Source organism: Rhipicephalus sanguineus, chromosome 1 (genome assembly GCF_013339695.2).
Source record: "Rhipicephalus sanguineus isolate Rsan-2018 chromosome 1, BIME_Rsan_1.4, whole genome shotgun sequence".
NCBI lineage: Eukaryota > Metazoa > Arthropoda > Arachnida > Ixodida > Ixodidae > Rhipicephalus > Rhipicephalus sanguineus.
The window spans coordinates 194,069,775-194,085,811 of record NC_051176.1 but is presented as its reverse complement, the minus strand read 5'-3'; the positions used below and the strand labels follow the sequence as shown (position 1 = coordinate 194,085,811).

Genomic DNA, 16,037 nt, shown 5'->3' with positions numbered 1-16,037 from the left:
CATGAACCCTTTCATGACAAATGCGTGCGTACGGTACAGCGACGGCGTGAGCTTAGTTGGCGATGTGCTGCACAACGCTTCACACGGCAGCGACGGCGTGAGCTTATTTGGCGATGTGCTGCATATCAGCGGAGATTCGGCGATGTGCACACGCATTGTTTACGTGCACACATGCATTGGGGAAAGCTGGACAAGTCGTCCGCTCTTCCGCCACAGTCTTTGTGCCTCGCGCCATCATTTCCAACCGCTCCATGCGAGAGTCGTAATCTATTCCGCGCTTTGCTGGTATCAGCGGCACTCATCACGAGACGCAAATGTGCAAGTGGCGGTTGGCATGTAGTTAAGCAGGGTTAACAGCAGGAGCCGAATGTATTCGCAAGAGCCTGGGCGCACACCAAAATGCCTGATAAGTGTACTGGGAGGCATTAAAGCTATTTCGGAAGTGGCTGTGCTGATTTGACCGCTTGAGTGGAATAAAAAGGCATGAATTTGTTTTTTCGGACGATTTCGCGGTCCCTAGGGAGTCCGACAAAATCGGACGTTGGCTGTATATTGCGGCACTTGCCGATTTAGAACCTGTAACATCACACAAACGATCTACCTTGAAGAGCCCGCAACCGCAAACACCCCGCACTTGGTGATGCACGTCGCATACTTATTCAGACAGCAGTTTTCCTTTTTCCTGTTTTTGTTAGAACAACCAAAAACGGCACAATGGTTTTCCGTTGACTTTTCGCTGGCTGACATCGCAATAAAAGAGAAGAAAATCTGCATGTCGACCGAAAACACTAAAAAATTGTTCCCACACACTCCGCGCCGGTCCTCCTCGCCCGATGCAAATGTCTATACATGGGTCATGGCTGCACTTGTGTAAAAGCTGCACTCAGAACTTTGTAAACCCCCCCCCCCCCCCCCCCCCATTAGAAATATAATATAAAATTAGTCATATGCCACACCTTTGATTTTTGGGGGGTTGGCAGTACCATCTACTGTGCGCTTAAGCATTCCGAAGCCACCCCCCTCCCCCCTTAATTTCAATATTCAGCAATACAAGGCAGCGGTGCAGAGAATTCAGCGTCTATAGATAGCAAAAGTATATAGCCTCAGAGGTTAGTGGCTGTCTCCTAAATTTCGAGGCCCCAGGTTTGCAGATATCGTAATAATTGGTCTATGGCTGTAGTTGAAGAACTGCATAGTTGCTACTTGCCCTATCTTATACTGCGTGTCGTGTTTCTTTTTCAGACAAGAAGTACGAAACTGTGATCTTGCCCATATTTGGCATTCCAGTCCCCTACCACATCTCTACAATCAAAGTAAGTTTTCTGCTGGAAAGTGCAGAGCTTTGTTAGGCTGACAACTCTGAATGTTACCCTTCATTGTGCCCAGAACAGAAAAAAAGTTTGTATGCAAAATAATTGCAGCTGCGTTTCTCTCTGCCAGCATGCAGCCATCATGTTTAGTAAACGTGTACCATTTGCCAAATAAGTAAATGGACCATGGCGTAGGTGGCTGGAGTGTCTGCAGAGCCACACTGAAGCGTCTATCTCGCTCCCAGTGATTCCACTCCTGCGCCATCCTGATAATATCGACGAAATTCGCGCCAAACTGTGCCAAAGCCTCGGGTTTGGGGTTGTCACCGGCAATCGCACCGCCGGCGCGTCAGAACATGTGCAGCTCGATCTTGGGGCTGCCAATAAAGTCGCAATCATGGACCAAGAATTATTCCGCTGAATAAATAGCAATCGCGCATGCGTTCCGAGTAAGCCACGATGCCATGCACGGTGCCGACGCAGCTTCTGTTCTGCAAGTCGGTTCGACAGCAAAACGCGCTCTCCGCAGAGGCTCGTGACGTCTAGGCCTATCGGTAGCGAGAAAGTGCGACGGCGATTCATCGGCGGACATCGTCTGTTCCAGAAACGCTGCTGATCGCTCGTTTCAAGCGTCGCACGGCACGTAAGGAAAGCAATGTTCAGTAATAACTACATGAGTGCCGCTAAAATGTCTGTCACTTCTGTTTCCGGACATCGCGGAATGAAATCTGGGATCGCTCGCAGTAGATATATGGGACAATATCGAATTTTCCTTGCTTCGCCTTTATGGAAGAGCACGGGAACGGTGGAAACGCGTTGACACTTTTCCTCAGATATACTTTATCCATGGATCTTCATCCAGAACAGCTTTTTCGTAATTCCTTCCGCCAGCATGTCCGAGTTTGTAATCACTCTGCGGTAAATACCCCCTAAAAGGCCCTGCCCTTTCGAGCTCACGTGCTAGGGTTCCAATTTGAATTTTTTTGCTTGCTTTTTTAAAAATGTCATCTCATTAGTAAAATCATATCTCCTGGTCGGAGCAGCCGCAAATGCGCAGCTGTCAGTAGCGGGCCCATCGCTCACGGCCCACAGTGAAGCGGCTACGCCATGTTACACGTCCGCCCCTCGCTTTCAGGGGTCAATAGCTAACGGTTAAAAAAACTCAGTTTCGCTTAAGAGCGAAGCAATGAATGCGATACCAAAAAATTGTATTGTGAAACGAAGTAAGACTAGCAGCTAACTCTTTTGGATCCGATCTCGCGTAACTCAACAAAACGCTGGTTTAAGGAAATATGGCCCCTCCAGGAACCGAAGCGTTGAGAGCACAGCAAGTTTACGAGCCGTACTGCGCCCTTCGAACGATGCCCCCCCCCCCCCTTCCGCTCCCCTGGCGTCCCTTCATGCTCCTTACGAAAGACGGCCGGGGCGTTTCCTCTCTGTTTGATGAGCAATCGACGGCAGGCCCGCACGCGGGAAGACGTTATCTCATGCGCTGTCCGTGCGGCGGAGACAGACGGCCGGCTGGTTTAATCTCCGCTTCAGCCGCGTTCGTCGCCAGTGCTCGCGAGCTTTTACCCGCGGCTAGAATGCGCGTGGTGATGTTATTAATTTGGACTTTATACGGAAAATTACGGCAACGGCGACGGCAAAAATCCGCCGAGAGTGTCCATATAATTGCTATCGCAAGGGTCAATGTACGGGGCAGATTTTGCGCCCCCCCCCCCCCCACCCTCTTAGGTGATTGGGGGGGGGCCCCCTGCCCCCCTTGTGCGCACACCTATGCTCCTGGGATGATTTTTTCCGTGAGATTTGCAATGAATCGAAATATTTCTAGCCTTCATAAGAGCCCCATAATAATACTCAGGTGCTTGAATGTTAATGCAATATGCTTCTGTATTGCACTCCAGGATGTAAAATTCACTGCTCCAAAGTGCTCCCAGATGCAAAATTATCTGCTCCAAAGTGCTCCAAGATGAAAATTTTGCTGCTCCAAAGTGCTCCATAACGGAAATTTTGCTGCTCCAAAAAATTGCTCCAAATCAGATGTCCTCGGTAGCATCACTGCACTCCGCATACTCGCAGCGAGAGTGCCCTGGGTGACTTTGAAAGGCTCAGTTTCTTTGTTGCAAAATGCTGCTGTTCCGAAAGCTAAACTATATTACTGCGTGAGCTATTAAACTTCTCCCTCACTCTCTAACGGGGCTTGTCGCGCTTGTTAAATTTTTAGTGGACGCTGCGTTGCTCTGCTGCTGATGGTCACAACAAAGGTGACTGGGCACCGCCATTAGTCCAGCACACAGTGTTGTCACGCATAGCGGATGATCGCAAGGCATCAAACCATAACACTCTGAAGGAGCGAAGACCCATTATTATTTTTGTTTTCCTTATATTCACTTTACTTTTTGTACTGGTGTCTGTTACCTGCATCCACCACTGTTTGATTTTGCATAAGGCGCCGCAATGGCATCCATAGTGACGTGCGCTCTTTTGCGCTGTTGTGCTAAGTTAGAGACGCTTAGCGTTGCTGCAAGTGCGGCTTCTTTGTCTAGATTGGTTTTCATGCATTGGTTCCATAGTGGGTGTACTATTGGTATCAGTGACTCCTCTGAAAACTGCTTTAATTGGCTACTACAGCATGTCTCATATTTGCACGATTGTAGGTCGACCCATTTTATCTAATATTGAAATCCGAAATTGGGGGTTGACTTGGTCAAAACTGAAACTAGAACCACCAGTTATGGCTGGATGAATGAGAAATCGGGGAAGCTATGGCATGGTTACAACATTGTGTTTGCTTTCCAGGTCTACCTGTAGCGTATAATTATTCTGCGCATTTATTTTGGTGAAAGTTTTCTGTTTCAACTTTTACGAAGAAAATGTTCATCAGGAGTACCGCATCTGATGGAAAGAACAGCTTTTCCATCAACGTTCGATACTCCCATAAGAGCTGTGCGCGCTATTTGGGAGGTGTCGATCATTCATGGAAGAGTCGCTATTCCAATCGGCAGTAGCACTTCGTGCTACTTACAGCGGCTCAGTGCCAATTTGTTCAAGGGTCACCAGTAGTTGCTGGAAGAGCCTGTTGTTATGTGTCTGTCAACACGCATGCCGCGTGCACTTCCAAGTACCGATGCCCACCATAGCCTCTGGCCAAAGTTTTGTTATCTACCGTGTGGAACTGACCGTTGGCCAGGCAGCTATGCAAAGATTTATGATCGCCGCCAGCGCCGTCGAGCCGTGTGTCACTATTGTGCTTAAGCATCGTGCTTCATTGTCTTGATTGCCCTGAGCCAAAAAAAAACTTTCGGTGTTCATTCACAGCAGCTTTTAAGAGGGCTGCCAATGCATTCTGCATGCTGCAAAAACCAAGTGCACGTGGGGGCAAAAGTTGGGAATCCTTCAGCAAGTGGTACGGCAGTGCCGACTCCAGTGCGACCTTATTTGCACATGTGATGCTAACCTCTGAGGATTTTGCTGGTTGAAGTCTTCCGGAGCTTGTGGCACACATGAATGAACTGCACGATCGGTCTCTCCTGTTAACATGTGAAATTGTCACGCAAGAAGCCTGTGTCTTTGCTTCAGAAACGGGAATGCTGAGGACGCACTTCAAGGTCAGCAGGGCATAGGTATCAAAGTTCATGAAGAGGGATGGTTTGACAATGAGTGAGCACATGTAGGTCACTCCAACTGCTACGTAAAAATATTTCCGCTAATGCGATTGCGGGTGTGTGTGTTTTTAAGTGCGATTTGGGAGGGTCGACGTACATTCGGGTCGACTTACAATCATGTGAATACAGTAGTCTTGTGTGAAACGTTCTTTACAAAAGTACCATCAGAAAGAAATAGGAATCGGAAGAACTAGTTGGTCATAAAAGTTTATTAACGGAAGCAGATGACGTCTCGTGTCTTGCAGGGGTGCGGTCCTTTTCTTTCTCCCATGGGCACGAATGCAACCCCTCCTTCTAACTTTGTCACTGCTGCACATATTTGCATGGTCGTCCACGATCTTGTGGATGGATATAACTGCGGAAGCGGGTGTGGTGTCATCCAAGGAAGCATAGTCGTATGTGAATCCGTTGGCATCATCAGTAAGCACACACAGCATGTTAACATGACCACGACGACGACTTGCAAGTAAAGGGTTATTCACATGAGGAAGCTATCTGCGGTGTGGGAGCAGGGATTGCGGATCACTTGATGTCACAGTTTTGAGAGTGGGCGCAGCTCCTGCCTTCATGGGGAGATGGGTACCTTTTGGCCAATAGGACACAGTCCTCACTTGGTAGCAGAATTTTGGGCAGGTGTTTGGCGATATTGTGCCAGTTGCTCCTACTGAGGGTTAATTCCAACAGATTTTTTAATCTTTCAGATTTTGAAATAAGGAGGTTTGACTGTATCTCATTTCGTTACAATGAGGTTTAAGTGTAGTGTAGACTCTCAATAAACGGAAATCTGTTAAACGGAATTGTTGGTTAATTGGAACAATTGGTTTCGTACCTGAATTCTAGCCTCTCTTCATCTCTCACTAAACAGCACTCCTGTTAAACAGAACATATGTTCCCGGTTCCTTTAGGTTCCGTTTAATGGGAGTCTACTGTATACGTTTGCCTGACTAATTGCCTGAGATGCTACTCCTGGTGCTGGGTGGGAATTGTGCTATACATAGTGATCATATTAACTCTTGTACTTGATTTCAGAACATATCACAATCTGTTGAAGGGGACTACACCTACCTTCGGATAAACTTTTTTCACCCTGGTTCAGCCTTGGGGCGAAATGAAGGCAACGTCTTTCCTAATCCAGAAGCCACATTTCTAAAGGAAATGTAAGCATTTTTTGCTACAGTTACAATAAATGGTGTGTGCTGAACTGTTTTATTTACCAATCATAGGTAATGCGTGCATGCTTATGCCATCCCTTTATACCTAAATTTGCACATGCTGTTTATTTTACAGCCATCATAAATCTGTATGCTTTGCATGTGTTTCAGAACGTACCGAAGCACCAACGTGAAGGAGCCAGGGGAGATTTCGGCACCTTCATCTAACCTGAACACAGCTTTCAGACTGATCAAAGAAGTTCAGAAGAAATTCAAGACGAGGGAAGCTGAGGAAAGAGAAAAAGAGGTGCCTGCTTTTGTTCAGCGTGACCTTCTCCTCCTGCAAGCTGCAGAAAAATATTCCTTGCTTACAAGTTTTTAAACTGTATCGTGTTCTTTGCTTGTTGCAGGGCATAGTAAAGCAGGACACACTTGTGCTAAGTTCAAACAAAGGAAATCCAAAGCTCAAGGATTTGTACATTCGACCAAACATCTACTCAAAGCGCATTTCCGGCATCTTGGAAGCACACTCCAATGGTAAGTGTTAGACCAAGAAAAAATACTGGAACAATTGAAACTAGACAAGCTCATTTTCTGTGAGGTGTCAGGTAGCACAAACAAATCAGAGAGCCACCACCATTCATCAGTACAACTTATTGTCGTACTGGTGCATTTGCCCCTCACCCACAGCTGGCGTGCACCAAAGAAATGATGAATAAAACTAAATCCATTTTCTTTCCGGGGCTGAGGTTTGGACCCTGATCCGAAAGCGACTGTCTTGACCACTAGGCCACGGACCCATGCTTGCCCTATGTGAAATGAACTGAAGCATGTGAATGCGTTGTACCAACGACGCAAAAAACAATTGGGAAGTGGTACACTTGCTATGAGTGCCTCATTGAAATATTTCAAATTGGTGGACTAAAATTGATCTGGACGACGTATAAGGTCGATATCTGGAATTGCACATTTAAGGAAAATTCCGACTTCGAGAAAAATGAATTCCTAACTCGCATTTCCATTATCGTGTGATGGTCTTTTTGTTGGGCTGTTGTAGAGGCTGATGAACGCTAGAAAGAACATAAAAGTCGCCATGCCGATTCTGCTCAAAAACAGCGTTCCAGGGACGGCCGCTACTTATAACAAGACACTTACGTTAGAAGGGAGCATTGCGCAACACAAAGAACAAAAGGAAAGTAGTAGGTCAGGCGCCAAGCTTCAAACCAACTGAAACGGATGTTCTAACCCCTGTAACTTCCTTAGTATAGCACGTACTCGCAAAATTCTTGCGGCAACATGTTCACATCGCAAAAGTGCGCATATTTCTCTCCATTACAATTTTTGTACCTCGGGGTTGTTTGCTGGCCCTTTAAGAAGTCCATAGAGGCACCGCCCAGATGACCGAAGCTCGGCAACAGATCACCTCCGCAACTAAACAGTCCTGCTCAAGCGCTCAGCAACGTTCTCGTGATGTCAGTCTCTAGTGCGAGCCCATTGGTGCAGGCTTGTGTGCATTTGCCTTTCAGAAGGAAATGCTGCAGACTTTTGAAGTTGTATCCGACTGTAGAGCCGAGGAATGGGAAAAATTTTTTTAATGTGTTAGTGGAATGCACAAAAATTTACTTCAGTGCTTTGCTTATGCATGAACTAATAAAATCTTGCAGCATTGGTTGGTGCATTTTTTCATATCCTATCAGCATTAAGCAAGCACCAAGTTTTGCTAGTTGGTCTGAATTACTCACTTGAGACTGACCTTTTTTGCTTTAATTATACACCTGCAGTGCCATGTGGCTCTTGCCATGATCACTTAAGGGGGGACGTGGCACTTGAAAAAAAGTTTAATTCTTGATCGATTTTGATGAAACTTCCCGAGTTTATGTATGTTCGTGTTCTTATTTCCAGTGTTTCCACTCCTGCGCCAACTGCGCCAAAGTGCGCCAAATTACATTTACTGCGCCATCCTGATAATATCGACGAAAATTGCGCCAAACTGCGCCAATGTCTCGGGTTTGGGGCGGCGCATCAGAACATGTGCAGCTTGATCTTGGGGCTGCCGAAGTCGCAACCATGGACCAAGAATTATTCCGCTGAATAAATAGCACTCACGCGTGCGTCCCTAGTAAGCCACGGTGACGATGCCATGCACGGTGCCGACGCAGCTTCTGTTCTGCAAGTCTGCTCGACAGCAAAACGCGCTCTCCGCAGAGGCTCGTGACGTCTAGGCCTATCGGTAGCGAGAAAGTGCGACGGGGATTCATCGGCGGACGTCGTCTGTTCGAGAAACGCTGCTGATAGCTCGTTTCAAGCGTCGCACGGCACGTAAGGAAAGCAATGTTCAGTAATAACTACATGCGTGCCGCTAAAATTTGTTTCTGGACGTCGCGGAATGAAATCTAGGATATGGAATTTTCCTTGCTTCGCGTTTATATGGAAGAGCACGTGAACGGTGGGAACGCGTTGACACTTTTCCTAAGATATACTTTATCCATGGATCTTCATCCAGAAGAGCTTTTTCGTAATTTCTTTCACCAGCACATCCGAGTTTCTAATCACTCTGCGGTAAGTACCCCCTAAAAGGCCCTGCTCTTTCGAGCTCACGTGCTAGGGTTCTAATTCGAATTTTTTGCTTGCTTTTTATAAAAATGTCGTCTCATTAATAAAAGCATATCTACTGGTTGGAGCAGCCGCAAATGCGCAGCTGTCAGTAGCAGGCTTGTCGCTGACAGCCCACAGTGAAGTGGCTACGCCATGTTACACGTCCGCCCCGCACTTACGAGGGTCAATAGCTGACGGTTAAAAAAAACTCAGTTTCGTTTAAAGGCCAACTCCGGCGATTTTTTGGCCATGTCAAAGTAATGGTGCTCCTGTTACGGGCCCGATAGCAGAAATACTCGGCAAATTGAAGAATAATTTTAAATAAGCAAAAAAGCGCAAACACCGAAACCCAACCGAGTGTACTGTCTACGTATGGCGCAGACGTTTTTACGAACGAACCGGAAGTCGTGCAAGGCATGCCGGTCATGCCGGCGCGGAGAATGAAAACTGACAGCCGGGACGAGCATGCGCACAGTGGAGAGGTGAGCACGCCGCGTATCAGCTGTAATGTCTGCGAATGACAGTGCCGCGTCTGATAATGACAGTCTCGGCCAGCACAGAAGACGCTCGCTGTAGCGGCCGAAGTTAGCGATGCCCTCGGCTGCGTCACTTCCGCCACCTTCCCAATACTGATGTCACAGACGCACTGTTGCCAATAATTGTGGGAAGCCAGGAGGGCGTTTGCAGACAGTCTTTAAAATTCATTTGCAAACAATCTGCGCATATCTCAAGCCTGTAATTTGGCATAAATGACAGAAACGTGCAAAGGAACGTACCCAGCGAATTTCATTGAGATCCATCGACCTCGAAAAATCGCCGGAGTTGGCCTTTAAGGGTGAAGCAATCAACGCGATACCAACAAATTGTATTGTTAAACGAAGCAAGGCTAGCAGCTAACACTTTTGGATCCGATTTCGCGTAACTCAACAAAACGCTGGTTTAAGGGAATATGGCCGCTCCAGCAACCGAAGCGTTTTCATGCTCTGAGTTTTCTAAACACAAGATAAGCGTTGAGAGCACAGCAAGTTTACGAGCTGTCTCCTGATGTCGCGAGATAGCGCGCGCGCAAGCGACTGCACCCTTCGAACGATGCGGTCCCCCGCTCCCCTGGCGTCCCTTCATGCTCCTTACGAAAGACGGGCGGGGCGTTTTCCTCTCTGTTTGATGAGCAATCGACGGCAGGCCCGCACGCGGGAAGATGTTATCTCGTGCGACGGAGGCAGACGGCCAGCTAGTTTAATCTCCGCTTCAGCCACGTTCGTCGCCAGCGCTTGCGAGCTTTTACTTGCGGCTAGAAGCGCGTAGTGATGTTATCAATTTGGACTTTATACGGAAAATTACGGCAACGGCGACGGCAAAAATTCGTCGAGAGTGTCCATATAATCGCTATCACAATAAATTTTTTTTTTTTAATTTGAGGAGCCATTTCACTTAAGTGGATGATAAGCGAAGCTGTTTCACGCATGGCACAGAGGTGACATTGTGGAGGGCAGTTGGGTATGTAAGACCAGGTTGTTAATGGCCAGGCTGTTGTTCAATACGCATTCTCAATGTGAAAGCCTTAGATGCTTCATCATACACGAAAATTGGCCGTCGGCGGCATCAGTCGATTGATGCAAAAAAGAATCATCATGTGATGGCGTCATCATCACGTCATAGTCAAAACTTGTGACGTCATCATGACGTCATATACCGTGATGTCACGTGATGATGTCATATATTGTGATGTCACGTGATGACATCATCACGTGACATCGTCGCTTTACATTGCTTTCGTGATTAGTGCGCTGATCATGGAGCTAGTGCAAAACCAGTGAGGTGCAGAAAGCATGCAGAGAGGGAGGGGGAGGATCAACACACCGATCGAACATGGCTTTCGTCTTGGAGTTTTTTTAGGGGAATGTATTAGGGACAGTGGGGCTCTTTGGCATTGAGGCACTGCTGTACATTACGGCGTTTGTCTACCACGTCTGCTGATAACCACATAGATGTATTTAGAGGGTTATTTCATAAAGTGCAATTTTATTGGTCCGGTATTCTGTTTATTTGCTAGTGGCGACAATAATCACCGAAGAAGTCAATCCAGAACACTCAACTGCATGAGCCCTTATTTTTTCATTAGCGAGTGAAGTATGGAGTTCTCCTCATATGATTTTTTCCATGAGATTTGCCATGGATCGAAATATTTCTAGCTTTCATAAGAGCCCCATAATAATATTCAGGTGCTTAAATGTTAATGCAATATGCTTCTGTAGTGTACTCCAGGATGTAAAATTTGCTGCTCCAGAGTGCTCCCAGATGCAAAATTATCTGCTCCAAAGTGCTCCAAGATGCAAATTCTTGCTGCTCCAAAGTGCTCCAAAACGGAAATTTTACTGCTCCAAAAATTGCTCCAAATCAGAAGTCCTCGGTAGCATCACTGTATTTCAAATATGCAATTATTTTTCTAGTATGATGTGTACTTTTTAAAATACAAGATATTTTATGTGCCTTTTGGGGAGCAAGAGTTTTTCTAAACTGAGTTAGTTCCAAAGTAAATTAGCATATCACGAAAATCTGCAATCAGAACTGTGTGCAGTGGAACAAAAATGGATGTTATAAACCAATTAGAACAAAAGTTATGGTATGTTGAACATTCACAAGTGAAATTCTAGCATGAAATTGCCTCACTCGCGAATGTTCAACATACCATAAGTTTTGTTCAAATGGGTTTAGAACATCCATTTTTGTTCCACTGCACACAGTTCTGATTGCAGATTTTCGTGATATGCTGATTTACTTAGTAACGCAGTCAGCTTAGAAATAATCTTGCTCCCCAAAAGGCACATGAAGTATTTTGTATTTCAAAAACTACACAATACGCTAGAAAACTAATTACACATTTGAAATCAGCCCACAAATATACATAAAGTTGCCAAGTTTCATCAAAATCGATCAAGAAATGAAGAAAAATTTTTAAGAGCAGTGTCCCGCCTTAAAGGGACACTAAAGGCAAATATTAAGTCGACGTTGATTGTTGAAATAGCGGTCCAGAAACCTCGTAGCGCTGCTTTTGTGCCAAGGAAGTGCTTATTTTGAAATAAAATCACGTTTTTAGTGGTCCGCATCGCGTTAGCGCGCTTCAAATCTACCGCCTGAAAATACGACTCTCATACGTCACTGCTGCCGTGCCCAACGTTGCCCGCTTTTACTGCGCGGCCGCCGACACTAGTAGCAGCCGAGCGGAAGTAGCGGGACCCACAGTAGCAACAACGGCGCTGCGGCAAAGACTTGCTCAGATGGGCAGATTCAAAGCCGTCACCAAGTTGCGGTTGGTCTCGTAATCCTCAGTACGAAAGTGCAGTGAGCACACACGCAGAGGTTTTGACTGTTTAGCACACTGGCGCAATGGCATGACACTAAGCCACTTCAAGCGTAAGGGTTCATTCCGCGGCACCCAGTGAAAAGACACACCGGTTTCCTTGCTGCAGCGCTGGCGTTGTGCACCATTCGGGCATCCGGCAATATCACACGCATGCGGCATTTTGTCGAACTTCCTGTCAGAGCGACTTTCACGAGCGCGCAAAACACGCACGGCAGTACGCGATCCCGAAACTACCACTGAGACGGGCGAGGCACAGCTCGGCGAAAACGGAACCTTTGAACCACGCACGCCGTTCCCCATGGCAACGCCACGGAGGTTTTGTTTTCCATGAATCAAGCGGAAACGAACAAACAGCATTTTATTAAGTCTTTTGATGCTCGGAATGTTCTTTTTTTTTTACTGCTGCTAGTTTGATTACTAGTGATTTATTGTAGGCCGACTTCCCTACGTCATCGGGATCACTTCGAAAATGTCCCACTCGTGGCGCTCATCATGTGATACATTTAGCTTAATTTTTCGGTAAGTAGGGCACTGCTGTTGATAATATTGCCGTTTTAGAAGTTGTCATACATTGGGCTTTCACTTTGACATAAATTGTTATTTGCCTTTAGTGTCCCTTTAAGCGTACATTTCTTCTAAATAAATCTGGTGCCTTTACGGTCAATGAGAACATTGGCTCCGGCATACAGGGCGGTATTCTCAGGCGACTGTACGCAGTGATACTTTTGCTTTCGCAAGATCATCACTGGATATGCTGGCATCTGAGAGCAATAACATTCTTTGCCTGCTGTGTTAGCACGATTGACACAGTGCCAGATCTGCGTGGCTTGTAGTCAACTGAACGCCTCGAAAATGTGGTAGTACAGTAGAATCTCATTAATTTGGCCCCCATTAATTCATAAATTCGGATAATTCGTCATTCCCACACCCTCCATTCAAAAATGTTCATAGCCCTATGGCAACAATTTGCTAATTCGACGCAAAATTGCACGCACACTGGTTAATTCGGACTGGAGGCAAGCCAAAGATGGTGAAACTGAAACTGTGTCTCGGAGGCCATAATATTTATCGCATTGCATTTTCTTTGCCACACATGTGCAAACTTATGGTCTCCGAGATGGGCTCCGGCAGCAACGGCATAGCAACGGTGCACTGTCGATGCCGATCACGGGGGCCAGGGAAAATCGCATTTGTTTTTGAAAACTTATAAAAGGGGACGCAAGGTGGCGTTTTGGAGCACGCATCAACATCATCATCATCATTCTATCTTCGGCAGAGAACGGATAACAAAGAAACAAGGCCTCAGACGGAGAGCATGTGGACCTGCAGGCGTCGGTTGTGCTTTTTTTTTTTTCCCCTCTTCGGTGCGTTGTGACATATCGGCGTATCGGCAGTGTCGATAACAAAGAAACAAGGCCTCCGACAATATGGTGTTCCTTGGCCTGCTTCCCTCTGAAGTGGAGCTTGCAGATTACATTACAATTGATGACGGCGTTGTCGTCGCCGGTCACTTGAACGATGACGAGATCAGGGCTGCCCTTGGTGAGACGGATGAGGCGTCCAACAAAGACCAGTGCGTCGTACCGCAAAAGAAGCCGCGGACGCTCTCGTCGTTCTAGAGGCGTTTTGTTACGATGTCCCAGGCAATACTCTTGCGCTAGAGGGTTTGTCACATGCCCGCAAACTAGTCCTTGCTGCCCAGCTGTCCACAAAAAAACAAACAAGCATCACGGACTACTTCTCAAAATAAAGGTATGCGATAAAGGAATTGAAAATGTGCGTTTTTGTTATGCATTCGTTAATTCGACATTCAAATAACTCGCACATTTTTTTTTTCACTCCCTTGAGATCCTAATTAACGAGGTTTTATGGTATCTCCAAAGCAGTCCTCCAAGATTATGGCCCCTCTTCCTAAAATTTATCACTGCAGCATGCATTAGCATGCTCGGTCACAATTTCATCGATGGATAGAATTGTGGAAGTGAGAATGGCATCGTCCACAGAAATGTAATACAGTAGAGCAACTACCAGAAATGTAACCCCTGAGAAACTGCCACGGCAGAGAACATTTGGCACGCATGGCGGCTCAAAAACACTCGACACACCAACACGACCGCGTGGGAATGACAGCCGGGGAAAAAAAGAAAAAAAACAAAACGAAAAAAAGCCCTATCGGCATGATGATGATAAGGCTGACTGAAAAAGAAAAGTCGCATCTCCTAGAGCATTTTGCGTGGCAAGGAAAAGCGGGCATGGTCTCAGAAACTGAAGATTGTGTGTGCTCCCAATCTTGGAGGCAACACGACTGGCCACTGGAAGCTAAACTTGACCAAGCCAGCGGAAAATCCAACATGGCGGCTGCCAAAATCCAGCGGCATGGCTGCAGTGTACTAGTAGCGTGGCTCAAAACGAGCGGTTTAGTCCGAAAATTCGTTATAACAAATTACTATATTTGTAAGAACTAAGCATATGCTTGCACGACCATCGCAACGATTCACAAGTTGAAAAGACAGCCTGAGAAGACCTCTGAAAGCATGGACAACGACAGGTCCATATGAGCAAGACTGTGCAACGAAGCCAATTTCAGCAGCCTTGCTTTTGTTAATAATGTGCACAAAACCAGGCGACATCATAGACGCCATGCTTAAATAGCAAGTATGGATCTTGGGGTCTATGCTTTTGCTGGTGGGAATCGAAAACAGGTCATGGGTGACGTCTACACCACATTGTGCGGCTAATCTAATTGTGAAGCCAGTCCAAGCCATGTGAAAAGTCAACATGGCCACTCCGCATGGCTCCTCGGACTATAACCCTGGCAAGCTCAGAGTGCCAGTTTGCGATGTATTATACGGGAACTGTCCTATAATTGCGACGTAACAGCGTTACCAATGCGAAGGATCCTATGGGAGCTATGCCAGGGCTGGCTTAAGGCAATGTAGCGGCCCAGCAGGGTTCCACTTTATTGGAAAGTGTGTGTGTGCTATTGACAATGTTTTTATGTCATCCTGTTTGACTGCATGTAAATACATATTTGGGCTCCATGACAGATTGTTTACGATTTGTTTCATGCATGAAATGCTTTGAGATTTTGGATCATGTGGCCTTGTTCTGCAGTTTGCAGAGGATTTTTTTTTCTCTCTCCCTCCATCTTTGGGCATGTCTTTCAAGTGTGGAGTCATCCTTTTTTAGGAACAGCAATACAAGTCACTTTTTGTCGTTCTACTGCACTCAGATGAATGAGAACTTTTCTTTGCACCACTCCATGCTGCATTTGGTTTTCGGTTTTATGGCATCTCAGTGCTTCTGTGTACATGTGGCCTTTGCCTTTTATGTTGCAGGTTTCCGTTTCACTTCAGTACGAGGTGACAAAGTTGACATCTTGTACAACAACACCAAGCATGCCTTTTTCCAGCCTTGTGATGGGGAGATGATAATCCTTCTCCACTTTACACTCAGGGTTAGGCACAATTCTTCATTTTACAGTGTTCCCACTTGGGACATTGCTACTGTATATCCAGTTTGTTGTAGCCTCTGAAACCCAGAGATTTATACTGTAAAACCTGTAAATTGTGTTGTTGAAAAGGAGGTGGAATATACTTTAACTAACCGTTCCATAGTTTCAAGCCCCCCCCCCCCTTCTACGTTGAAGGATAATCCGACAAGATTTGGAAGGGAGGAGGGCTTTACGCGCCCTTGTCAGGCACATGAAATGTCAGGAGGGAAGGGGGGGGGGGACTTGCTCGGTCATTGAAATATCAAATCTCCTAAAAAGAAGGGGGAGGGGGTGTTGCTCAGGTAGGGGCGCTTGCTTGGGATTTTACAGTAATATTATTTTGCCAGTGTTAACTCATGGGGCAGAAACTTGAAGGATAACAAATAAACACGAGAAAATGTTATCAATCCTGCAGCTTGTGACGGAACAGGAAATGATACACGTAACATTGATAGG

At 46.2% G+C, this 16,037-nt stretch overlaps 1 protein-coding gene across 1 annotated transcript in view; it reads left to right on the top strand.

Annotated features, from left to right (window-relative positions):
• Positions 1-16,037, top strand: part of LOC119404816 (FACT complex subunit SPT16) — a 135,027-nt gene that overhangs the window by 87,165 nt on the left and 31,825 nt on the right. Inside the window, exons 15-19 of the mRNA XM_037671491.2 lie at positions 1,243-1,313; positions 6,008-6,135; positions 6,301-6,436; positions 6,540-6,666; positions 15,427-15,545. Of these exons, the coding sequence (XP_037527419.1) occupies positions 1,243-1,313; positions 6,008-6,135; positions 6,301-6,436; positions 6,540-6,666; positions 15,427-15,545 (581 nt within the window). The remainder of the gene's footprint in view (positions 1-1,242; positions 1,314-6,007; positions 6,136-6,300; positions 6,437-6,539; positions 6,667-15,426; positions 15,546-16,037) is intronic.